This window comes from Podarcis raffonei, chromosome 2, assembly GCF_027172205.1.
Source record: "Podarcis raffonei isolate rPodRaf1 chromosome 2, rPodRaf1.pri, whole genome shotgun sequence".
Taxonomy (NCBI): Eukaryota; Metazoa; Chordata; class Lepidosauria; order Squamata; family Lacertidae; genus Podarcis; species Podarcis raffonei.
Genome location: NC_070603.1, coordinates 49,283,004 through 49,309,621, shown reverse-complemented (window position 1 = coordinate 49,309,621; position 26,618 = coordinate 49,283,004). Strand labels below are relative to the sequence as shown.

Here is a 26,618-nt window from a genome sequence, read left to right as displayed (position 1 = left end):
AAACACTTGAAATTGTATTCATGTTACTACATCAGTTATGAGAATATTAATTGTGCACAAGGGTTGTTGATAATCTAATCTATTTGCTTGCCACTTCAGTACACATTCTTAAAAAGGGCTTAGTTGAAAAGCGTAGCACTTTGGCAAATTATGACTTTTTTCTTTTTCTTTTGAGATGAATTTTAGTATTGTGATATAGTACTGTTGTGCATATTCATTGTGAGATGGATAATATTTATACATAAGCAGGTAACAGTTGATAGGCGTTCTTTTGGAAACAACTGCTTCATAGCACTTCCCTTTTGAGCTATCACTTTGTGAGTTATTCAGATATGGCTGATAGTGATGGAAGTTCAGGAATAAGCTGTAGCTTAGACAAACACAAGTAGTTTCTCTCTTCTAACCGCTTCTAATCTGTTATACTCCCATAAGTTTAAATTCCAGAACACTGGGCATTATATTCCCTCTGTGTAAGCTCATAACTCTGACATTTACTGCTTCAAAGAACACAAGGCTACATAAGGGGTGTGACCAAAGCCACAAAATCTTTCTCAATTTGCTTATTACACACAATTAACATGGGATTCTCACTCTCTAATAACAGGTGCAGACATTCAGCTCCAAATTCACTTTTTAAAACTATACCATCATAAGTGATGTGTGGAAAGGCCCTCAGAGGGATAGTCCCAGTTCTATGAAATAACTAGACAACTCCAGCAGGTTAAATGAAATATTGTGGTATGTGCCTGTCACATTAAGAAACTTAATGTAGCATGTTAAACTTGTTAATACACAACTCCTTGCAAGACAGAATGGTTTGTTTGTTGGTTGGTTGGTTGGTTGGTTGGTTGGTTGTTTTTAAGGGATGCTTTATATTCTACTATTTACATGTATTCTATTTTGACTGCAGCCGAGGTAACCTGAGAAACCTATATACCACAGTGCATCACTTCTAATACCATTCTTTTCTATTGCTTGCTCAGAAAAGCTTTGTTTAGTCCTCAGTAATATTTGTATTTTAAAACTATTTTTTTGTTTTGTTTACAGGCTTCTGAATGCCAATAAGATCAACTGCCTGAGAGTAAACACCTTTCAAGATTTACATAATCTCAATTTGCTGTCTCTCTATGATAATAAGCTGCAGACTATCAGTAAAGGACTTTTTGTCCCTCTCCAAACAATTCAAACTCTGTGAGTATCCAATAATGTTGTTTTTGATGATGATGGTGATGATGATGATGATGATGATGATGAAGAAGAAATTGGTTAGTCACTTTATCTTGCCCAAGGCAACCCAAAGTGATTTACAAACAAACGAACAGCTACACATAAATACATTAAAACTATCCATCCCAAACACTCAATGTTTTCAGATATGGAGGACATGGCATAATCTTGTGATCCTGTACCATTCCTTAGTTCTGAGTAACACTATGCCTGCCAGAGCGCTAAAGGCTCCAACCCGCAGGGGTGTGGGCAGTTGAAGTGTTGAGAGGTTGAGAAATAAAGAAGCAGACAAAAAGATGGAAGAAAAGTGTTATGGACAGAGCAGATAGAAAAGAGAATGAAAGGTACAGGAAAAGGGAAGAAAATAGATAAAAGGCTGGGAGAGGAAAATTGGCAGTATTTTAAAACATTTAATTTTCCAAAATTTTTAAATTTTTAAAGAGGTAAGAATATTATATTTTGCCTTCCTTACTGATTCAAGATAATAAGAAAACACGAGAATAGATATAGCTGCAAGTGGCAGCAGCAGCGCCTGCAGCTTCATTGGTAGTAGAGATTTGTGTTACCCCATGGTAGTTGAGATTTGTGCTGCTCAGAGGTATTGGCCTGCTGCGAGAATTAGAATTTTGACACAGTCAGAATTAAGTCATACAACTCACTCATTGCAACACAGCATGAGAGAGAATGTTTGCTGTTCACAGTGACCCTTATATACATTGCTAGTGACAGTAGAGACTTCTCCATAGTATTGACTTTGCTACTGCTGCTGCTGCTGCTGCTGACGACATGTCATGGCTGGCTCTCCTGTTGGGCCTTGCCTTTTTCCAGGTTACTACTATACCTGGCAGGTAGATAGCTCAGCTAGCCTGTGTTGCTGCTGTACCTCAACCCACTCCATTCACAATATTATATCTTCGTATATTGTATGTTTATTGTGTTCATTTTACGCAGTTGCTAATATGAATAGACGCCAAACAAATTGGATATTATAAGTAGATATTTAGGCTAGAAACCAAAGATGGGATAGGTGCATAGAGTGGGAAATCCACCTAACCAGTGTTTTGTGTCCCAATTTCACTACTGCAGTTCCACTGCTAAACATGTTAGTCATTGTCTAATTAAAAGGTGGTTTCAAAATAAGGAACCAAAATTCAACCTACATACAGTGGTACCTCTGGTTACGAACTTAATTCGTTCTGGAGGTCCATTCTTAACCTGAAACCGTTCTTAACCTGAGGTACCACTTTAGCTAATGAGGCCTGCTGCGCTGCCGCCGCGCAATTTCTGTTCTCATCCTGAGGTAAAGTTCTTAACCCAAGGTACTGCTTCCGGGTTAGCGGAGTCTGTAACCCGAAGTGTTTGTAACCCAAGGTGTTTGTAACCTGAGGTACCACTGTATTTGATTTTTTGGCACTTGTCTTGGCCTTGTATTACATTCTGTTGGGAACAATTGTTCAATGGCTTTGCACAACTAGAATATTCAGTATAAGTCCCTACTAAAAATCTTTATATTTAAATTGTATTCCCACATTTGCCCATTATACATTACATATTATCCCTTTTTGGTGATTTAGTTGCTGTTAAAATATGGGAGGTTCCCCCCTCCCAAAAAAAATATCAATTTGATCTATTTTTGTTTTCTTTCTTATAGTGAATGATGGTATCATGTTGTAAGGCTTAAGAGGAGTCAAAATTGTTTTATTTTTATTAGATAAGTTGTATATACAATTTTTGACAGTTTCTTGGATAGCCATTTATCACATGTGTGAGAGAATTCTTTTATTTTGAATAAGCTAAGCTGCTTGGCACCATCAGAAACTTTTTTGGTTTCCTCACCAATTTAAACTCTTGAAATTAATACAGTGTAAGTCTTCAGTGACCACAGCTAATCAGAGGCCTCTTTACAAAAAATTGATCAGGAAACCACTTGGACCTTTCTTAAAATGGAAGAAGAGTTTGGATTTGATATCCCACTTTATCACTACCCGAAGGAGTCTCAAAGCGGATAACATTCTCCTTTCCCTTCCTCCCCCACAACAAACACTCTGTGAGGTGAGTGGGGCTGAGAGACTTCAAAGAAGTGTGACTGGCCCAAGGTCACCCAGCAGCTGCAGGTGGAGGAGCGGAGACGCGAACCTGGTTCCCCAGATTACGAGTCTATCGCTCTTAACCACTACATCACACTGGCTGCTTTGTGCAATGAGTCATTTATGTGTAGCAGCTTGCCACATTGACTCGTGACCTTTTTGCCCTTTGGAATCAGACATACCACACAATACAAGTTAATCCAGGTGAAGATCTGGAGCACATTAATAGGTTGTTTGTTGGATAAATGGCCTGTAAAACAGCACTGGCTTGTTTTTGTTTTTTTAATGCCTCTTTGATTCTTCCCTAAATAAATTTATATCTTTTTATTTTACTGGTTTGCATATACAGTGGTACCTTGGGTTACATATGCTTCAGGTTACATATGCTTCAGGTTACAGACTCCGCTAACCCAGAAATAGTACCTCGGGTTAAGTACTTTGCATCAGGATGAGAACAGAAATCGTGCTCCGGCGGTGCGGCAGCAGTGGGAGACCCCATTAGCTAAAGTGGTGCTTCAGGTTAAGAACAGTTTCAGGTTAAGAACGGACCTCCGGAACGAATTAAGTACTTAACCTGAGGTACCACTATAATAAAAAGATTCAAACATATTGAAAAATAGAAAAATAATCTAAAGTAAGGAAGATTAGTTAGTGTTGTCATACATAATTAGCTGAGGTGACTTTAACCTGTATCAAAAGTGCCTAACCCAGGCTTCTTTAACCTCGGCCCTCCATATGTTTTTGGCCTACAACTCCCATGATCCCTAGCTAGCAGGACCAGTGGTCAGGGATGATGGGAATTGTAGTCTGAAAACATCTGGAGGGCCGAAGTTGAGGAAGTCTGGCCTAACCCTTTGAGGAAATTTTATGGTGGGGCAGGGCCAGTCCCTTTCTTTTATTTTTATTCTTTGCTATTTGCTTATTAGAAATTGAATCCAAGTGGCACGACATGTTTTCCCACTTACTCAATTCAAGTTTCTAATAAATATTGACTTGTTATATTTTACCTACACTTTTGTTGTTATATTAGTTGGGTTCTAGTTTCAGGATCAATTTTGTTCAGGATCAATTTTTAATTGATGCTCAGGAGTAAATCTATTTTACATAAGGATTTAGCAGCTCTGACCAGCACATTTACATTTCAAGTTCATTTGTAGACTGCTTACTGTTTACAAACATGCAATTTGTTGTCTGCAATGCTTTAGTTTTGTGATAAGAATTATTTTAATCCGTGTATTTCTAAAAAGATGCATTCAACTGCAGTGTATTGTGGCATGAAAACAGTGCCTTTTGTAGACAGAAGGTCTGTGCCCTTTAAAGGCAAGCTTTGCTATATTAATTTTTGTTTCCTTCTTGAAAAGGCTCGCTGCAGACTTAATGGGCTAAAAAATAAGATGGTTCACAGAATTTCTTCCATTCAAGTGCAGCTCCATGTGGCTTCCGCCAGGCCTGGTGTATTGGAAGCTGATTCAATTACTCTATTCTTCAGTTTTATGTTTGTAAGAAACAATGATGGAGTACAATGTCACAGGTCACTTCTGGTTAAACATCCCATCCCTCTTGCAGGCATTTAGCTCAGAATCCATTTGTGTGCGACTGCCATTTGAAGTGGCTGGCTGATTACCTGCAGGATAATCCAATAGAAACCAGCGGCGCTCGATGCAGCAGCCCACGTCGCCTTGCCAACAAACGAATCAGCCAGATCAAGAGCAAGAAGTTCCGTTGCTCAGGTAATTCATTTATCCAGGCTGTACTGCACTTTCAGTTCAGAAATAAGCAGGTCCAGAGAGCCCACTAATCAAATCTGTAGGACAGTGTTTGCTATAATGGATATTATGTAGCATCTTTCTGAAATTAAATTTGGAGAATTGGATTAGTCCTCCAGAAAACCTATTTACCTTATGCATTAAAAGAGAGGCAACCATTTAGCTTGCCTTGTGGTTTATATATTTATATAGGTACAAAGATAGGATGTAATTTTAAAAGAATGCAGGACTGTATACTGCCTCTAAAAGAGATAAGGTACAAGTGGCCGAATATGTCATATGACTTCTTCTTTAAGAAATGAAAGAATTCAAATGTTTCATTCATAAGAAAAGATCTCACTAACTGAATAAAGGGTTTGTCATGAGGACTTATTTTGCCAGTCAATGAAAGCATGCTTTGTTTTAACTATTTTGACAAACCCCCTCAGGTGACTTTTCAGTAACAATGGTGCAGTCAGTATCTCTTTAGAGGTAGTAGATGTGGAGATAGTTGCAGAGGCCTCTTTTAAGTAAGTAAATAAATAAATTGGCTAGAAGTGCTCCTGGGCAAGAGTGGGGAGTACCCAACATCTGAAGAATAAAATCAAAGAGATAATACTGATGAGATGATTGGGAGGGGAGAGTCTTTTTTAAAAAAATGTCTTGCAAGTTTTATGCTCTATGGATGAACTGTAAAACAGTGGCTTAACATGAATGGAAGGAAGAAAGGAAGATGGATGCACCACACAGGTCTGTGTAACTTGTGCGACCTACTTGCCAAATTCAACCTACTGGCCATAAGTGGCAGTTCACCAGAAGATCAGTAAAGCCTCTTTCTTTTTATAATGCTTTTAAGACTATTATTGTCTCCCAAAGAGAGTCAAATAAACAAGAGAGTGAGAGGTCCCACCACCTGACTTACAAACTAAAACGATAAGGCACACATTTAAGGGCAGTAGAGGGAAAAAGTTGACTAAGGAGATAAGTTCTTCAAGGCCAGAACATAGTAGCGAACTACAAGAATTTATATCCAATTTGGACCAAGCTAATCTTCCATCTCTGGTGTTCTTGCTTGAATAGTAGTTGGTAGCTCTTGTTCTTTAGGACAGTGAATGGGGACAGAGGGTCCTTTCTATTTGCTTCTGTGATCACTGAACAGCTAGCAGCTGGAACTGAGTGGTTTTTTCCCTCCCAGGAGTGGGGAAAACAGCCTCCCTGCAGCTGTTCCTTCTTTAGTGGATATATTTAGCCAGGTTGGTCTTATTATTACTATGATGATTTGGCCAATGGCAGAGTATGTTGCCCTTCAGCTCCACTGGGCAACTCCCCAGGTTAGCTGTCCAGCTGGTCTTCATGTCAGGCCAAAACTCAGGGATGGTGAGCTTTGTTCAGCTTGATAGGTCTCAATTTATGCCATCTTAGGTTCACAAAATGTTAAAGGCAATAGCAGCATTCAGAACTGAGAATGGCAAAAAGCATCTCCACTAGTTGCCCATGAGAACTGTGCCACATTGGCATCATAATATAAACAACTAGGCAACCTGAATTAAAAGTATGGTGTTTTAATAGTGTTTGATGTTCAATTGATGTCCCTTTGTGTTGCAAAATTGTGGCTGAATGGAAGGATGAAGTATTCAGGAAGAAAAGCAACGGTTAACTCTTATGGAAGCCATACAATAAGTGTATGTCTATATGACAGCCGCTTAGAGACTATTCTGATTGAGCAATATACAAATGGTTGTAATAAATAAAATAAATTGTTAGTCGAGCTGGCCTTTAAGATTGTAAACATTCAAAAAACAATGTAATTGAAAGAAATATTAAGAATTTATTGCAATGTTTGATCATTTTAACACACCTCGTGTCTAGAGCTCTGCAGTTGATTCAGAGTATTACAGATTGGGATTTTTTCAAGTCTCAATCAATGATTACTGTTAGTCTGTGTTTCATCTTTTAGGCATGTGCAGAGGGCCGTTTTGTAATATTCTAGTTACTCACATTGTAAGGATGGTATACAGCTAAGTTTTCCTCAGAGCAGACCGATTTTAATTAATGAACCCAACTTAGTGCTGTTCATTAATTCAGTGGGTCTACTCTGAGTAAAAGTTAGTTATCTACTTCCTCATGTTCTTTACACATAAATGATTTAAATGTGTAGCAGTGGTATAATATGCCACCTCTTTCAGAGCATCAAGTATAGGTAGATTTTTATGTGGCAGAAAATCATTAACTAGACTGAGAAGAAAAAATGGCTGTCATTGATGGAATATGTTGCAGTACCTTCACATAAAAATGAGTACTGCTACCTTTTCCTCCTGAAAAAAGGATTATGATGAATTGCACTTCTGACAAAGAGTCTCCTCCCTGGAAGAGAGGGGAGTGATTGTGGGCAGGAGCCCGAGCTCCGCCTCTAGCAGGGGGCGTTAGCCCCCTGCCTCCTCCTCTCACCTGGCTGGCACCCACGCCCCTCGGCAGGCACCCAACCAGGTGCCTCCGAGGGGGCGTTTACAGCAGCCTTTTGCTGCGGCGCCAGCCTCTCCTCGGCCTCATTCTTCTCCGTCGTCTCGTCGCGAGTCACCCACCCTCCACTCCCTTTTTAGCTCAGGGTCTTAGTTCATTGGCCTTGCTATAGACCTTAGGTTGGTCGCCCTGGTTGTCCAGGGGGCCTGGTAGGAATTTTTCCATTTGGCATTAGGCTTTTTGGTTTTTTCGCCTACCTCGTAGCAATCGTCACAACTTTTGTGGTATTGGTGGGTAGGTTAGGCATTGGAATAATGTGTTGTGGTGTGTCGAAGGGCTAGGTGTGGCCATCGCCTATGCCTTCAATTTTTGGGTATTCTGTTAAAGGAATCTGGCGGTCGTGTACTCTGTCCGATGCCTGCTTGGCGGGAGGCCATGGCACGACCCTCGGTGACATCAGGGGAGAGCCTATAGTTGGATTAGCATCAACAGGCTCTACCTACTGGTGAATAAACCCCCTTGTTTTAGACATCCAATGCCTAAGCCAATACCTTTTCACTGCTGTAATCAATAAAGTTGTGGCCTTTTCTTGCCCATTAACCTTATATCACGTGTCCTTGCGTATTCATTTCACATTGCGGGGGTCGGGTCCTCGAACCACAACTAAGAGCAGATGGCAGAAGACACTAGTTTCTTTGTGAGGAAAGATGACATCTACCCTTCTTTTCCTCAATAAGCCTTCATTCATAAACTGCCCTTTGTCAATACAGTAAATGTTATGGCATCTAAATCATATTTATGTAGAGAATATTAATTATATAAATAAGTTAGCGTTCTGCTTGCAAAACATTAAATTTACTTCAAGTTTTATGTATCCAATTAATTTTGCTGTTTTTCACCTTCCTTTTAGAGCTTCCTCTGCTCTCCCCCCCCCAAAAAAAAGTGTTCCATAGGGTTGGGGAAAACAGAAGGAGGATAGTAGAGGGGGTTGGGGGAAGAAGCAGAAATTTGGGCAAATTTCCCTCCTTGCTCTTCCATTCACTGAAGTTTCTATTGAATCAAAGAATATTCCATTAATGGAAAGACAGTGCTTGATACAACCTTGTGGTATTTTGACCAAATGTCTTGTTGTAAAACCATATCTGTTCCACAAAAATTAATCAATGTGTACTGATATTTAAAGAAACTGATTGTTAAAACAATACCAGTAAGAGTCAACATGGTGCAGGGGTGGGCTTGGATATGGGTTCAAGTTCACCTCAGCACTGGATGCATTGGGAAGTTACAGTTAAGTTCAGTCAAATGAAGCAATAATTTATTAATTTATTTTCAATGGATTGGAATACATCATTCTTTTAATCGAAAGAAAAATGCATTTTGGATAATAACTAGTGAAATTGATTTTCATTGGTGGGAAGGAAAACTGCATACAACTGGAAACAAGTTTTACTCACATTCTATGTCTTTGTGTGCTTAGCTTTTGGTCAATGGTTATGTAGGTGTAAACAATACATAAATTCAAAAACTTAAGTCATGTGATATGGCTTAATTATGGAGGTATGGGGTCAGTTGTGTCTGAAAATCATACTTGGGCCTAATTGCATGGAAGCTCTGGTCCATAGTTATACAGAGAATATTTGATGGGATCTTTAGAGAGGAGACAACGGTGCTTTGCATATCTGTAATAAGTGTTTTACAAGTCCTATTATAATGAAGACAGCAATGTTAAAAATTGTAGCCAAACTAAGTCAATCCTATGCATACTTACCTTAAACTTAATGAAACTTAATTCTGAGTAGACATTCATAGGACTGCACTGTGAATTTTTCCTTTTGATAGAATTCTGCTTGGTATCTTCCATGTGTAGTTCTTGACAATTAAGACTCATTGAATTTGGTGTTTACTCTTTGTAAATTGGATATAGGATTGCAGCCTGCGTTTGCAAGAAATTATAGTAAACAATATATATACAGTACTTCTAAAGTATATATAATCATTGTACATTATGAGAACTGGCCATTGCAAGTTTAAACAGTGTATGGTGCATGTGAATGAAAACATATATGTGATGGTGTTTTTAGCATTGCTTTGAGAGGCAATTAATTTTTGAAGATACTTGTTTCATACAGGATATAGTGGAGAAATGTAGGTGATGGGATCTTCAGATTACTTGTTTTGATGGCTTTTTAATTTAAAGGGGATGTAGTAGTTTTGTCTCTCATCCTGAATTGAAGAAACTCAGATTATATTGTGTGAAGAAAAGTTCTCATATTGCCTGATATATCGCGAAGCAAGGTTGATCTGCCTGTATTTGCAAATATTAGATTTAATCGAATGGCTTTTAAATCCTCTGTGCTTGGACCATTATAAAATTCAAAGGAGAATGTGGATGAGGACATTTTTCCCTAGCCACAGCCTTGCTATGTATTAAATATGAATTCTCAGAAAAGAGAGGGAATGCTGCCATTTTTTTGTAACAGTCATAAAAGCAGTCTTCTCCCTCAGTTGCACCTGCCCAGTGGCAGCCAAGCATCAAGTGAGACATGCCAACTCTATTTCACCAGAGGCTCTCCTTCTCAGCAGGCTTGTTCGCTTGGCATCTTTTGATTAAGATAACTGCTATACAGATTTGTTTTCTAAAGGGAAATCAAAAGGAATCCAGCAGCAGATTGTACTTGCTCAATGGCAGTCCTGCGCCGCTTTAGAATTGGCAGGGCTCCTTGATTAGTGTGCAGCTCTATGGTGTGCACTGCCAATGGCATGAGAAATATTACTCCGCTCGGAGAAACGTCTCTTTTTGTTTTCTCTTGTAGGTTTCTTTTTGTCCACTCTTTCTGTCGCATTTGACTAGCAGTTGATTGATCTGTCCATGTTCTGCGGTTTCCCTGCTAATGAACGGATATTTAAAGGAAACAGAAAGTCACTAGAGCTTTGCCCTTTCCTGCAATAACAATAAGAGGTTTTTTTCTCATTTGAAGCTGTGATAACCAAATGTGTTTTCCCAGTATCTGCAGCATTTGATTCTTGTTCTATTTAACTGATTTAATTAGCTGCTACAATGCCAGATAGTTGTCATACACACCACTAACACAACTAACAATGAAGGTAGGACAATGAGCCATCTGCCAACAGAAATCTCTCCCTGTCACATGCTGCCTCTCAGTAATTCAATCCAAATTGATGATAGCAGCATTGGTACAAATGTGGAAGACTGAGGCAACATAGGCACCAGCATATTTAGTGACACTTTTTGTAACCTCTATCATTACAGCATAATTATTTGTGTCAGAGCACGTTGTCCTCCATTTATCAGCAGCTGTCAAAAGCATTTGTAGAAGAAAGGTTGTCTTCATGGCATTTTGGATCACGGCCTGAGTTCTCAACAACTGTTTTCATAGTGGTGACGACTGATTTCAAATATCATTGGCCATTGGTCCAAGGCAGTGTCAAGTGCATGTGCTGTTTTGTGCACCATGTCACTCCCCTCTCCCTTGGTATGCATTGAATGGTATTGGGCGGGCAAAAAAAATAGAAGCTAACAGCCCAACTTGCACTAAACTTGCTTCCTAGAGTAGACTATAACATAACACATTTTAAGCCGTGGTGTCTGAATTAACAGCAGTTCTAACAGTAGTGGTTCTCTGTTTTCCTACAGGTCTGTTCAAATGACAAAATTCTCATGATCGTAAAGAAAATTCAGCTAAACATGAATGCAACCTATCTTGAGCACAATTAAAGCATAAGTAATAAAATAAAAAATATCATGTAATATAAAATAATCTGATAAAATTAATAATAATTATAATAATGTAATAGAAACTGAAAAGCAAAAAGCAAATATAACATTCAGTTCTAGCTTCAGGTGTTGGTTTCCATTTTGATGCAGCATTTTCCCTATCCATAAGAGTCTTCAAATCTTAGGCCTATATATCTGCATTGCAATTTTTTATCCGTTTTATACCAGTATAATTGTAATGGCTTAACCCCAAAATTCTGAGAGGTCTCTGCTATGGATTCCTACTTTGCTTACAGAACTGCAGTTACAGGGTTTCCCAGGAAGATGGAATGACTGTTCATCCCGGTCTCTGGTGTAGACGTGGCCTTGATCACACGGACTGTCTTCAGATCAGGAAATTTGTTTAATGATGTGGGAAGTCGGATGCTGGACTAGATAGGCCTTTGTTTAGATGCAGTGGGGCTGCTGTTATGGGACTGAGCCCCATTGAACACTGTTGGGTTTACTTCCATGTAGGTGTACTTAGAATTATGCTGTGAGGGTCCTTCTCTTAATTGTGGGCAGTTTCACATACATCATAAACTTCCTGCTTAACTATCAGTGGCATATATGAAAATGCTGTACCCTTGCTCTAACATTGGTGGAATTTTAAAGGAAACAAACACTATCAAAATAATTAGGAGTATCAAAATAATCATAAGAAAATAATACATTAGTCTTAAAAGAGGCTGATGGTTTCAGAAATTACTACTGTATTGGCTGGACGCTTTATTAAGAAGAGTAAGAGCATTACATTACTGTATTAAATCACTAGATACTGTGGTGTATATATGTTGTTCACAGTTTGAGCATGCTTACTTTGTATGATCTGTTGAACATTCATTGAAGGCTGTCAATTGCAGACCTTTAACTGGATTCCTACCATACACCTTCAGAAATTTCTGGTCGTTATTCTCATGCACTAACAATCTGTGCTATAGGGCGGGGGGGGTGTTGCATTTGTAGCAATAAGTATTGACTTCTTGAACTTCAGCTCCTTTATGCATGGGAGAAATGGACAGCAGCTCACAATGAAATCTCCAGCTTGTGCTTCTCCATGCTGCTTCCTCTCAACGCTCCTCTCTCTTTGGCGGCTGCCTAACTCTGACTCTGACTTGATGGGATTTTCCTTTGTGCTTGATCTAACCATGTGGTAGAACAATACAAATTGAACATGGTTCTGTCAAGCACCATGGAAGGCTCCATGCTTTCCTGCAGCATGGCATGCTGGGATACTTCTGCTGTTTTCAGAACCGTCAAAAGGTGAGCTATTTTCTTGTTTTGACAGGAAAAGTGGTTTTAAAAAGAATCATTATGGTTAAGAAAATTCCATAAAACTAGACGGCTTACTGCAGATCTCACAAACAAAATCCTCAAGTGGATAAAAGCAATCAGAGATCAACTTTGCAAAAATCTTGCATGTGACTTTATTTATTCACTTATGAAAAATTATAAACTGTGTCTTCAATCAAAACATGAACTCTAGGTATTATTCATAAAAATCCCAGATATAAATGCAATATTGAAATAAACAAATATCAAAACATTATGTATGGTATTCAGAGTAGACTCAATAAAATTTGTGAATATGACTGTTAGGTCCATTAATTTCAATAGGTCCAGTCTGAGTACAACTTAGTTGAATACCGCTCTGTAAAGTATGAGAAGTTATAACTGCAACAAGTTGCATTAATTCCTCTTTAAATGAACAAATTGAACATCTAATGCATTTATTACATTTATTACCTTTCAACTTCAGTGATTATTCCATGACTGGAGAAATTTTGTAAAAGATGTTAGCATTACATTGTTAGCTGAAGATGGTAATCGAGGCACAGTATTTGGCTATGATCTGCCCTTTAGAGTAACACTGGGGATAGAGGTGTGGGTGTTTGGATGTCAAATGTAGCTATTTAAGAAAACATTGGTGTTGAACTAATCAGCATTCAATCATAGAACTGTAGAATTACAAGGGATCTCGAGGGTCATCTAGTCCATTCTGCTTGAAAGTGTACTTGGTCACACAGTTGGTTCAAATCCTTTTCTTGGCCTTATTTAATGTCACAGAACCAACTTTTCCAAATATAGTGAAACTGAGTTTAAAAGTCACTAAGTAGTGTCAAGATAGTTGGGAGAGACACTGCTGAAACCCCCAATTGCAATGCTTAGGGAGTGGTTGCTGAGATGTGTGGACCTTACAGCAATTGATAAGCTTACAAAGAGGATGTTTATAGGATAGTGTGGGTGCAGCAGCCTGAAAATATAGCTGACAAATGAACTTACTGCATATTGAATAACAGTTTGTCGTTACATAAGGTTTGAAATATGTTTATTCCAGCAAACTTGTATGTGTGTATGAATGGATTGTGACACGGGTGGCGCTGTGGTCTAAACCACTGAGCCTAGGGCTTGCCAATCGGAAGGTTGGCAGTTCGAATCCCCGCAACAGGGTGAGCTCCTCTTCCTCAGTCCCAGCTACTGCCAACCCAGCAGTTCGAAAGCACGTCAATGTGCAAGTAGATAAATAGGTACCACTCTGGCAGGAAGGTAAACGGCATTTCCATGCACTGGTCTGGTTTCGCCAGAAGCAGCTTAGTCATGCTGGCCACATGACCTGGAAAAACTGTCTGCGAACAAACATCGGTCCCTCGGCCACGAAAGCGAGATGAGCGCCGCAACCCCAGAGTCATTCGCACCTGGACTTAACTGTCAGGGATCCTTTACCTTTACCTTTTTATGAATGGATTATGTATACGCAGCACATTCTATTTACTTTTTGTGATATGAAAACAACAGCAAAAGTACATATGGCTGGAGTGAGTAGGTAGAATACTGGAAATACATAGTTAGAATCCTGATTCTCATATATGGACCTCCCTTCAATATATTTGCACATTCCATGCTGGCAACTTGGGTAATGTACCACTACAATGTGTATAGTATGTAACCACTTGACAAATGTCTGTCTGTGCTGGTGTTTTTTATTGTTGTTTGTACCCTTAGAACAGCCTTTCCCTATTGTCTGCTGAAGAATCCATCCGCATCTGTAATGGGACTGGTGCCTCTTTCAGAGGATTCTGGGGCAGATCACAGGGCACAGTGGCCTTCCCCATTTGCCTATATAAACTTGGAATGTGCCCTAAATTACACACAGCACTGCATGTTATGGGAGAGATTTTGCTGGATGGAAAGCCCCCCCCCCATTGTTGATCATCTTATTGAAGAATTTCTATTAAGTCTCCAAGGAAACTGAAAACCCCTTGTCTATGTAATCCTGCTAAGTAATGTACATTGTCCATTGCTCTGCTTTCTCTGATTTCTCATACATTTTGAAAGTATGGTAAAATGTTCCTGACCATTAGGCAGGATGATGCAGACAATCAACATATTGCAGACTAAGAGATCAATTTGGTCATCTGATTCCCATGTCTGGCTTTCCAAATAATTGCCACTTGGTAAATGGTCATCTCACCTCCAGCTGAATCTTGAAGTTACTTTTTCACTCTGCTGTTGCCTTCCACTGAGAGTACTTCAGTAGGTTGCCTTATTTGCTTAACATGCATTTGAAAAGTAAGTGGATCAGACAGTTTTCTTGAGTTTGCTCCCATCCCCTCCCTAGCCACCAAGAAAAATGGAATAGTATGGGATTAGAAGGAATGGAGCTACATTTTTAGTAGATTTCAAAAATTGGTTTCAGAATTGTCTTTCAAATTAGCTGTTTTGACTAGCATAACAATTGAAACTATTACATGTGTAAATGGAAGTACCGGTAAAGTATTTAAAAGTGATTTCATGGACCAGGTCATTGAAAGCTTTTATTTGAATATTGAAGTTGCAAAAAAAAAAAAAAAAAAAAGGATTTTCATGCTACGCTGAAGTTTTCAAGGTAATATTATATTCTGAGCCTCCTCTGCAGGGCTCCCCAACCTTGCTTTTTATGATTTGCACATAATGCTTAATGTTGTACCTCTTGAATTGCACCATATCCACTTTAAGCCTCATGGGAACCTGCTGATAAAGTAATGTATGTAGAGATGGACGGACACCTATAACTGGTAATGCAACCAGATGGCTGGCTTTCACATTAGTTTCTATAATGGGAATAACATGATAGAGCAGCCACCTGTCCAAGTGATCTCAAGGCTCAAGTTAAGTAGTAAATTTCCTCTCTTTGGCAGTTGATTGCTGCTGCCTTACAGGTTGATGGGTAGCCTGGAGTACTTGATGGTGGCATGTGGTGTTTATCACTTTACACTGCATGGCCTCTAGATAATCCATATTTAAAATTTTAATATACACATATATATATACATAAGCAGTAACCTTTCTTTTTCCTTACTGTTGCTACATCACCTTTACTAAACAGGAGTGTGCCCTTGCCCTGTCCATAGCATCCCAAATCATTGGGCATAGGATCCAAAGATTCAGTGCTAATGGCCGAAGTATTACAATGACACACAATGTTTTGGAGTGGGGCACTGGGGGCTTGGAATCTGCTGGATCCTAAGACTTGCAGATCACCTGGGGGTGGGTGGGCAAAAACCAGTGGAAAAACCCTCCCACCTTCTGCCCCATTGATAGGAGCCAATGGGATTTGGAATGCTATGGAGGGTATGCCACTCTGCGCCTCCCTGGCCCTCTCCCCTCCCTAGGCATCTCACAAAATACCAAAAACATAAAAATAACTCATATTGTAATTTCAAACCATAAAACCAAAATCCATAAAACATTTAAGATCCAGGCATTCAGTGGATGAAGAAGTATTCAGTGCAAAGCCAAATGGTTTACATGCTTCAGTGTGTGATTGTTTGCATGCCTGTTTTCAGGGAATAAGCTATATATAAGGGAGTGGGGTGCAGGGTCTGTTTCTTAGCTGAAAATACAGCTTTCTCCTTCCCCTGCCTAATCTCACTTTGCTCCATTGTTTGAAGCACTTTTGAACCAACTCAGCTCTGAAAGTGAGACAGGTTGGGAGTATTTGGGGGCAGGGGCTGCATGAAGCAGCACAGCACGGCAGAGGAGGGTTTAGTTTCCCTCACCCATGCTCAGCTTTTCATGTAAAAAAACAGCAGCCTCCATCTGCTGCTTTTTACATAAATGGGGAAGACACATGAATAAATACATGTGACTTCCCCTGTCACATCTAGTTTGGCTCCAAGGCATGCATACTAAAAGTGAGAGAAAAGGAGAGGGAATTGTTTCGTTTCATTTTACATACCCAGCGTTCGTGATGGTGGTGTTATGTTACAAGAGGTAATGTGTAGCCCATTTTCCTTTCTGTATCATAGTCTCATATTTGGTGTAATATTTATTAGTTTTCCCTGTAGCAGCACTTATTAGGTGTTACGTGATTTAAAGAAACCAAAGTATTTCTGAAGTAAGTAGGAAGGAAACTATTCCACTCCTATATATAAAAACTAAAGAAATTGAGTTAATTGGCTGAGGCAATTCAGTGCATCCGTGACTTAGCTGTGATTCGAACCCAATTCTCACCTTCATTTTCAGCAAAAACATTACACCGATTAACCCAGCACATATGAATGGGTGCCTCAGAAGCCTTGTGCATGCGAAGATGATCCTTGATCAAATCTTTAAATCCTGTCCTATGTGTTTGATTTTAGCCTGATGGTGCAAAATTTAGGCTATAAACAAAATATTTAGATGTCATCATTTTGCTGGATACAGTAGAGATGAAAGATGTTGAGAAATAATGCAAGTGGGACCTGCAACAAAATGTTGCAGTGTCTCTTGTCTACTAAATACACTGATCCTGTTCAGGGTTTTAGCCAGTTAGTCATGCCCTTCTCAAGATTGCCAGAAGGTAGCTGTAAGAAGCTCAAGCAGGTAAATATGTGTGTTTCCCCCTTCCCTTCTGGCTTCAAAAAACTTGTTTATGAGGAGCTTTCTGTGTGGCAATTTTTGAAGATGTGTATATTTTCTGTACAGCTGTGTTCTGTTGCCATTGCAGGTGCTAGTGATGTTCTCCAGCTGGTTTGTTAAAGCTAAAATTAATCCAAATCTCTGTACACATATGCCAGTTTAGATTCAGGTTTTTACTGAGGACCATTTCAAACTCTTCTTGCAGTTTCGTTGAACAATCCCTTCCAGGGACTCTGACTTGGGCCCCAGGTTATAGGTGCCCAATGGCACTTGTGACGTAATGTGACGTTGTGACATCATGGTGTCACATTGCATCGGTGGCGCAGCAGCTCTTCTAAGGCCTTGTAGCTTCTCAGAGATTACGTACAAGACGTCACAAGACCTCTGAACACAACTTCCTCCTTCTACCGGAAGTTGCGTTCAGAGGCTTGGCAGGGCCTGGGACGTCACTTCTCAAGCCTCGCAAGGCCTCACAAGACCTTTGATGTGACTTCCAGTTTCTACTGGAAGTTGCATTGGAACCCTGCGTTGTGGGTGCCCTGGCACCCAGGGCCCCCTTGATCTGGCGCCCATTATCCCTTCCAATCCTTTCCCTCCCCAAAATTATTCTTATGGAAAGTTATCATTTTCAGATAAATGAATTTGACACTGGGAAATCACTGTTCCGATTGCAACTGGCTTATAGAGTCCTGGAAAAGTTAAGAATGATTAGGTTTGTTAGGATGGTTGGACATCACAAATTATTTCAGAGAAATATTTAGTTGTTTCCATAATTAACTATGAAGTGAGTGGGCAAATATTGCATGATTGGATCTGTGCTGCCAACTCTTTGATTGCATATCCATTAATATTTTGGCTGCCATAAGCACAAGGATCACATTTAAACCTCCAAGTAATATTTCAAAAAAGAAAATAAAAGCTGAAAAGATTGATTTGCTGAGACTAAATAAAAAGGCATTTCATTAAAACAAGTCAAAGGGGGTCGGAGTTGTAGTACAATAGCAGGCTGAAGTAGGCAATTCTTCTTAAATATACACAGTATCTATCATGATTAAATTAGAAACATTTGCAAGTCATGTTACTTTCAACTGCAGTGTTATCTGTTAAAATATTTATCCTTGCAAAGCAAACTAGTTAGTTTTAAACATATATGCTGTTTCTAAGTGGATTGAATGCCTTATATTTCCGTCAGTATTTGTTCTAACATGCTATTTGGTATAGCATGATGGATATTAATACTACAACAAATACTTTCCAAACACTGAAAAGATACTGGAATAGTCCTCTGAGAGACAAGGTAGTCCCTGATTTCTGGAACTACATTAGAGTGAATTATGCAAACCATTTCAAGCATAGTCTGGACTGATTCTTATGGACTTCCCTAAGTAAATAGAAATTCTCTCTTCTCCAACTCTTACTTCTGACAGTTATTTTATAACTAGCAATTTACCTGGAAATACTTCTATTTTACAGGTTCAGAAGACTACAGGAGTAAGTTCAGTGGGGAGTGCTTCATGGACCTTGTCTGTCCTGAAAAGTGCCGCTGCGAGGGAACAATTGTAGACTGTTCTAATCAAAAGCTCACTCGACTTCCCAGTCACCTTCCAGAATATACCACAGACCTGTAAGTCTGGCACTTTTGTCAAAAATATATATATAATGCTCAATTATGAAAGTATTTCAGTTGTTCCTTCCTGCTTTGCTAGCTAAGCTTATACATTTTCAGAGTTATCAAACTATAATGTGTGGATCTTGTAATGCAATTGCCATATTGTGGCCTGATATTTAGTGGTACTACTTTGGAGGAAATGAAAATCTGTCTAATACAGCTTTATATATTAGATCAGCCATAGGCAAACTCGGCCCTCCAGATGTTTTGGGACTACAACTCCCATCACCCCTGACCACTGGTCCTGTTAGCTAGGGATGATGGGAATTGTAGTCCCAGAACTACAGAATTGTAGTCCCAGAACTACAGAACTACAGAAGAGCCGTGTTTGCCTATGCCTGCATTAGAACATTTAATGTGTATCAAATACGGCAGTTTATGTTTTAAGTTAAACGTAAGTTAAATTAAGTTAAAGTGTTCAAATACACACTTTATCATGCTTTTGCATTTTTATTTATTTTTGTTATATTTATTTATTTATACAAACTTACTGCACACCATGGGACGTGGGTGGCACTGTGGGTTAAACCACAGCGCCTAGGACTTGCCGATCAGAAGGTCGGCGGTTCGAATCCCCGTGACGGGGTGAGCTCCTGTTGCTCGGTTCCTGCTCCTGCCAACCTAGCAGTTCGAAAGCACGTCAAAGTGCAAGCAGATAAATAGGTACCGCTCCGGCGGGAAGGTAAACGGCGTTTCCATGCCCTGCTCTGGCTCGCCACAAGCAGCTTAGTCATGCTGGCCACATGACTCGGAAGCTGTACGTTGGCTCCCTTAGCCAATAAAGTGAGATGAGCGCCGCAACCCCAGAGTCGTTCATGACTGGACCTAATGGTCAGGGGTCCCTTTACCTTTACCTTACTGCACACCATAATTTTCAAAGGCTGTGAAAATGCAGTTTACGGTAGCATTTATATTCTGCCTTTCCTCCAAGAAGCTCAGGGCAGTTTATATGTCCTTTCTACACCATTTTATTCTTACAATAACCCTATGAAGTATAATATACTGAGAGAGAGGACAGAGTTAAGGTTATCCTATGAGCTATGTGGGATTTTGCATCTGGACCTCCCCAGCACTAGTTGAGCATCTTAACCACTACCTCACACTGACGATAGCTCTTTGCAGTTAATATATGTGTGACAAATTTACATAACATGTAGGTTCATCCGAGGCCTAATGTGTTTTATATGCTTTTATTGTTGTTTTTCAAAAGGCGTTTACACGATAATGACATTTCTGTACTGGAAGCTACTGGAATATTCAAGAAACTCCCAAGCCTAAGGAAGATGTAAGTTAATCACTTTTTTTATTTTTAATACCGATGTGTTAATACATACAATGATTTAGGCAGGAAGCCGTAGCACATTTACTAGGGAGTAAGCCCAGTTGAGCCCAGTGTGCTTTGGTAAGCATATGGGACGCAGGTGGCACTGTGGTGTAAACTGCTGAGCTTTGGGCTTGCCAATCGGAAGGTCGCAGTTCGAATCCCTGTGATGGGGTGAGCTCCTGTTGCTCGATCCCAGCTCCTGCCAACCTAGCAGTTCGAAAACACGTCAAAGTGCAAGTAGATAAATAGGTACCACCCTGACGGGAAGGTAAACGGCGTTTCCATGTGCTACTCTGGTTTTGCCAGAAGCGGCTTAGTCATGCTGGCCACATGACCCAGAGAAACTATCTGCGGACAAACATCAGCTCCCTTGGCCTGTAAAGCGGGATAAGCGCCGCAACTCCAGAGTCGTCTGTGACTGGACTTAACTGTCAGGGATCCTTTACCTTTCAAAGCCCTGGTGAGCCCTGTGTGCTTTGGTAAGCATACAAAGGAGGATCTGGCTGCTCAAAGTGATGCTACATAAAGAAGGCTTGCTGCTTCAACAGGTATTTTGCTGCTGAACCAGATGGAAGCAAACTGTTGAACTACATAATCATAATAAAAAGCATTGTTCTTTCATTTATTAAAATCATTTCTATCTGGTCTTTCTGTCTCAATGTCATCCCAAAACTGATGGGATATATGATGTCATATAGTATTAACAAGGAAGCTTTAGACTTGGCCTGTACATAATTGTCTTAGGTGCAGAACGGCCTAAAATATGGCATATGTTCGTTTTGTGGATAGCACACCAATTGGGCAGCTGCTGTTAGTTTCCCCGCTCAAATTTTCTCATGGCAAAAAGCATACTTGTACCACCAAGAGTAAAGCATATATTCCAATTACCCCTGTGAAGGAAAGTTTTGATTTGTGATGCAGTCATTATTTTGCATCATGGGTTGTACAGAATATTTGTATCCTTGAGAAAGGTATTACTCAAATCAAACTTGGTATATGTTTTAAAAGTTATGTTAAATTCCGTGGTATAGCAAGTTGGTTCTTGTCTGACCTTGCTGTTGAGCTTGCATCTGAAATGAATTAATAATGTGCTAATATTAAATTGCCTGTACCTGATGCCCAGGGTCAAAGTTAAAGGAAACCATAGAGGTTATATTTATGTATTGATGTCTCTTTTTCCCTTTTCCCATGTCCACAAATAGTGAAACATCTGGTGCTCACTGTTCATTCCAGGCTATGCAAAGGTTCCAAGTTCCAAGAGTGGCTTGGATCGCTTTTCTCAGTTCTAGTCCAGCTAGTGTGTGTCGGATTGAGCTTCGTAGATCTTGGTTCACAAAAATAATGGAAGAATTTATATAGCTTTGTAAAACTGCCATAAAATCACTCTAATTTAGAGCCCAGAAACCTAAAGTAGAAAATATGTCAGGATAAACTGACAAACTTTTGAATGTTGTAGTTAGTTTAAAAATATACATATACTTTGATTTTCTTTTTTTCACTTAATTTCATGTGAGATTTTATTAATCTGGAACTGCAACTGTCCTTTTTTTGCAATTTGATTTTTAAGGAGTAGGGACAGTTGGACGGAGCCGCATTGCTTTTCAATAAATATGGTGTGGAATAGCCATGTTCCTATTTAGCATTTTATGTTTTATGAAGCAATAAATTATCTGTGTCCTACTCTTGGCAGAGGATAAGAATTGAAGAGTACAGGTGCAGTTCAGATGCCTGTATTCTGGCAGCAAGAGGTAATAGTGCCTTGCAGTTCATCATAAAACAGTCTCATTAAGATACACCATAGATGCCTCCAAGCAGAAAGCTTTCAAGTTTTTTTAATTACATTTTTAAGCTCTCCCTTACCTGTATGCTTTTTTGCCCCATGAGAAATAGGATATATTGTGCTCCATATTGCAGTGTTAAAGACTTAAATTAGAAACCATTTCCTTGTGCACATGACTATTTCCTAAAAATCGTGAATCAGGGTTGCTCTTGCCAGCTCCTACTCATTGGAATTCTGAAACTAATTCAATTTTGTGAAATAGTGTGAAGCCCAAAAGCACTTCAACAAAGATTTTTAATAAATAATTTCATGTTTATCCAAAATGCCTCTGGTGTATCAAACTCCTCTTTCTCCGTGTACCCACCTTTCCAACCAAATTAAATTAACCAAATTAAATGGTTTATTAGTCACACAACTTATTTACTTACTTCTCTTCTCTTTCACCATGATGTTCACAGATTATTTCAAAAGCAAACAGAGAAATGCTCCACCCATAAAATGGGTAAGAACAATTGTCTTCTCCACATGGGAGTTAGTGAATAACTCACAACAGTAGCTTTTGCTAAGAGTTACTTTTTAAAATTATTATATAGCCATTATATGCATCGCAGCAGCAGGAGGAGCAGAGGAGAAGCAAAAATGGCAGTAATCTCTGCGGGAGCCTGCACTTTCATGCTATGCCATCATTTGACCACTGTCAGTTAACAGATTGGAATAGGCAGCCAGGACCCAATCACCTATTCTCATTCTAGAATTATCCTTGTTAATTGTACGTATAGTATTACAGAAGGACTATTACTTGCATGCCAAAGTGACAGTAGTGGTAGGCCCAGAACAGGTGATGGACTTCTGTGTTAAGGTATTATGGTCATTCCATCAGCATCAGCACTTCTGCTTGTCAGACAGAACAATCTCTCCTCTCCTTCCCCCATGTGTTGTTCTGGGGGCTTCCCGAACCCTCCAGGGCAGATTTGGGGGAGGTATTGGGGAGGCAGGTGAATCCTTGTTGTGCTAGCTGAATCCTTGCACTGGCTTCCTAAGATAGGAACATAGGGAGCTACCTTATACTGAGTCAGACCATTGGCTCCATCTAGTGCATTGTTGTCTGTAATGACTAGCTGAAGTTCTCCAGAGCTTCAAGCAAGCTTCTCTCCCAGCTGTATCTGGAGATGCTGTTGATTGTACCTGGGACCTTCTGAGTGCAAAGCAAATGCTCTGCCTCTGAGCCACAGCCCTTCCCCATATTGTGGTAGGAGCAAGAAAAGATTGTGGGAGAGCACCTGGAAATAAGGCACTACTGTTAAGGAAATTTTTCAAGTTTCAGTTCACTTAAATTGATTTACCTACACCAGTCTGAAGATGTCAACTTTTATACTGAAAATGATATAACAGTCTTCTAGATACCTCCATTTTTTGGCACTTATATTGTGCCGGAAGCAAAATCTGTTATACCTTAAAGCTTTAATATGGTAATATCTCTAAACATTAAATCTCTCCAGCTTTCCCCATTTTCTCTCTGTCCACCGTATCAAAGGAGGCAAAGCAATACCTAGATAATAAGACAACTTAAAATGCATTATTGGTATGCAATAACAGTATATATGGGGCAGCATTCACTTGGAGCCTTTGTCTGTTCTGTCAATAAGTCATGTGCTTAAGTGGACCCAAAGGATTCATTGACACAATTGATTTCAGGGTCAACTGTGCCTGCTTTTAAGAAGTCCCTTGGTACAAATTTACATGATAGCTCATCATGAATACTGAAAAGCCATTAGATGCTTGCCTCTAATGAATGTGAACTGCAAGTGCTTAGGAGGAAAAGAATATCTGAATATAATACTAGCATGCTGAGTGCTTGCTTGTGGAAAATATTTCATGAGCTGGGGGGTGGGGGAATCTCTCCCGTGTCACTGTTACATAAAATGTTGGCAGAACTTGGGAGTTTAGTGTCAATTCACAAAATACATTTTGCACATTATTATGTTACCTGCCATGAAACACGTGCATCTGTGTGAAGCTATTTATTGTAGTTTGGATTAGGCATTTCAAACCTGATCCATAATGTTAATCACCTGAACATGTCTTGCATCAAGTAAGGGTGTATCATCTCAGCCTTTGGCAACTACAAGAAACTTTCATTTGTTTCATGTGGAAGCCATCCACTAAATTCTGAATCCAATATTTAGCAGCTTTTGGCATTCCAGTTCCAGTTCTTTCTTGTAGAAAGTCTCTTCCCCACATAGCAGGGTGGCTTCCCATTTTAAAACACCCCTAATCTAGAGAAGCTCTATTTGTGAAAGTACTTGCACAGTAGAATCATAGAATCATAGAGTTGGAAGAGACCGCAAGGGCCATCGAGTCCAACCCCCTGCCAAGCAGGAAACACCATCAGAGCACTCCTGACATATGGTTGTCAAGCCTCTGCTTAAAGACCTCCAAAGAAGGAGACTCCACCACACTCCTTGGCAGCAAATTTCACTGTCAAACAGCTCTTACTGTCAGGAAGTTCTTCCTAATGTTTAGGTGGAATCTTCTTTCTTGTAGTTTGGATCCATTGCTCCATGTCCGCTTCTCTGGAGCAGCAGAAAACAACCTTTCTCCCTCCTCTATGTGACATCCTTTTATATATTTGAACATGGCTATCATATCACCCCTTAACCTCCTCTTCTCCAGGCTAAACATGCCCAGCTCCCTTAGCCGTTCCTCATAAGGCATTGTTTCCAGGCCTTTGACCATTTTGGTTGCCCTCCTCTGGACACGTTCCAGTTTGTCAGTGTCCTTCTTGAACTGTGGTGCCCAGAACTGGACACAGTACTCCAGGTGAGGTCTGACCAGAGCAGAATACAGTGGCACTATTACTTCCCTTGATCTAGATGCTATACTCCTATTGATGCAGCCCAGAATTGCATTGGCTTTTTTAGCTGCCGCGTCACACTGTTGGCTCATGTCAAGTTTGTGGTCAACCAAGACTCCTAGATCCTTTTCACATGTACTGCTCTCAAGCCAGGTGTCACCCATCTTGTATTTGTGCCTCTCATTTTTTTTGCCCAAGTGCAATACTTTACATTTCTCCCTGTTAAAATTCATCTTGTTTGTTTTGGCCCAGTTCTCTAATCTGTCAAGGTCGTTTTGAAGTGTGATCCTGTCCTCTGGGGTGTTAGCCACCCCTCCCAGTTTGGTGTCATCTGCAAATTTGATCAGGATGCCCTTGAGTCTATCATCCAAGTTGTTGATAAAGATGTTGAATAAGACCGGGCCCAAGACAGAACCCTGTGGCACCCCACTAGTCACTCTTCTCCAGGATGAAGAGGAACCATTGATGAGCACCCTTTGGGTTCGGTCAGTCAGCCAGTTACAAATCCACTGAGTGGTAGCATAGTCAAGTACTTTACACATTTTTTCCTAAACACGACTCAGTAGAATTCTGTGTTGCAACCTGTATCTTCCTTACTCACCTAGTCTCCTGTACACAACCACTGTCACATTTACTGCTTTTGCATGTAACACTAAATAATGATTTAGCGCTATGTGCATGAGCCTCCTACTAGGCCAGGTGGAGGACTTTTGAAAAGTTTAATTTCACTTATGCTATACATCACAGCTTAGTGTTATATTCAAACAAGGAATCCTGATTCATAATACTGGGTAATTTAATGAGGCAGTTTCATAAACCATAGTCTGAAGTTGCCTTAGAAAAGTGACCAATTTTTTTTAAAACCCACATTTTTAGCTTGAAATTAATGTTAAGCAGTAAAAGTAAAATTAAGCTCCTTCCTCTTGGCTGCACAGTAGAAGAATGAATGAATAAATCTTTATTTGCATCAGCCATTGGCCATAGCAATGAAACAACAATACGATATACAAAGAACAGAAATAAAAAGTCAATTACATAAAATACATTTTAGGGTTTTGAATCAATAGTCAAATAGTGGGTCTTACTCTAATTGCCCCAGCTAAAAACCTTGCAACCTTTGCACAGTAGAAGAAGGATGGAGGGGCAATGCATGCATCCTGACACCTCATTTGGGGTTGTTTTGGCACATCCATGCAGAGCTAAATTATGGTTTAGTGTTACATGTTAACCAGGCCATTGCAAGGCTGTACTGCTGTTGCTTGTGGAGGAGTCCATAGCATACCACTGACATATGTACTGTACACTTTTCTCTCAAAGTTTTTTGGATCCAGGCCATTATGTGTGTGTTTTTTCATTAGAATAAAACAAAAATGAATATTTAAAAGGATAGATTGGGTTGGAAAAATACTATCTAGAAATAAAAAACAGGTATCTTAATTAGCCAGCTTGAGTCACTGAACCTGAAAGCATGCATAAAGTCAAGGTTGTTCCTCCTGTGAGATTTTACAGGTATGGGCATGTTCTCATTATTCATACTGCTTGTAAAAGCATGGGCAAGTGTGACATGATCATTACTATACACAAATCGGTATCTGAACAAGGTACAGGTACCCTGCCAATTTGAGGCTCACTATTTTGCAGCCTCCTCAGAGATACAATTAACCTATGTCCTTGGGTTTTTTTTACTGTATATTTGCCCATATAAATAAATTTCACAAGCATGTGCCTGTGTCTGTTAAATGTAATGAGAATAGTGGCTCTAAGTGGCACTGATCATTAGACAAGAATACATGATAGCAGCAAAAAGAGCCTTGCAT

At 39.7% G+C, this 26,618-nt stretch overlaps 1 protein-coding gene across 2 annotated transcripts in view; it reads left to right on the top strand.

Annotated features, from left to right (window-relative positions):
• Positions 1–26,618, top strand: part of SLIT3 (slit guidance ligand 3) — a 405,171-nt gene that overhangs the window by 272,890 nt on the left and 105,663 nt on the right. For both annotated transcript variants that reach the window (XM_053376507.1, XM_053376506.1), the window contains exons 13-16: positions 1,048–1,191; positions 4,881–5,044; positions 18,648–18,798; positions 20,054–20,128. In XM_053376507.1, the coding sequence (XP_053232482.1) occupies positions 1,048–1,191; positions 4,881–5,044; positions 18,648–18,798; positions 20,054–20,128 (534 nt within the window). The remainder of the gene's footprint in view (positions 1–1,047; positions 1,192–4,880; positions 5,045–18,647; positions 18,799–20,053; positions 20,129–26,618) is intronic.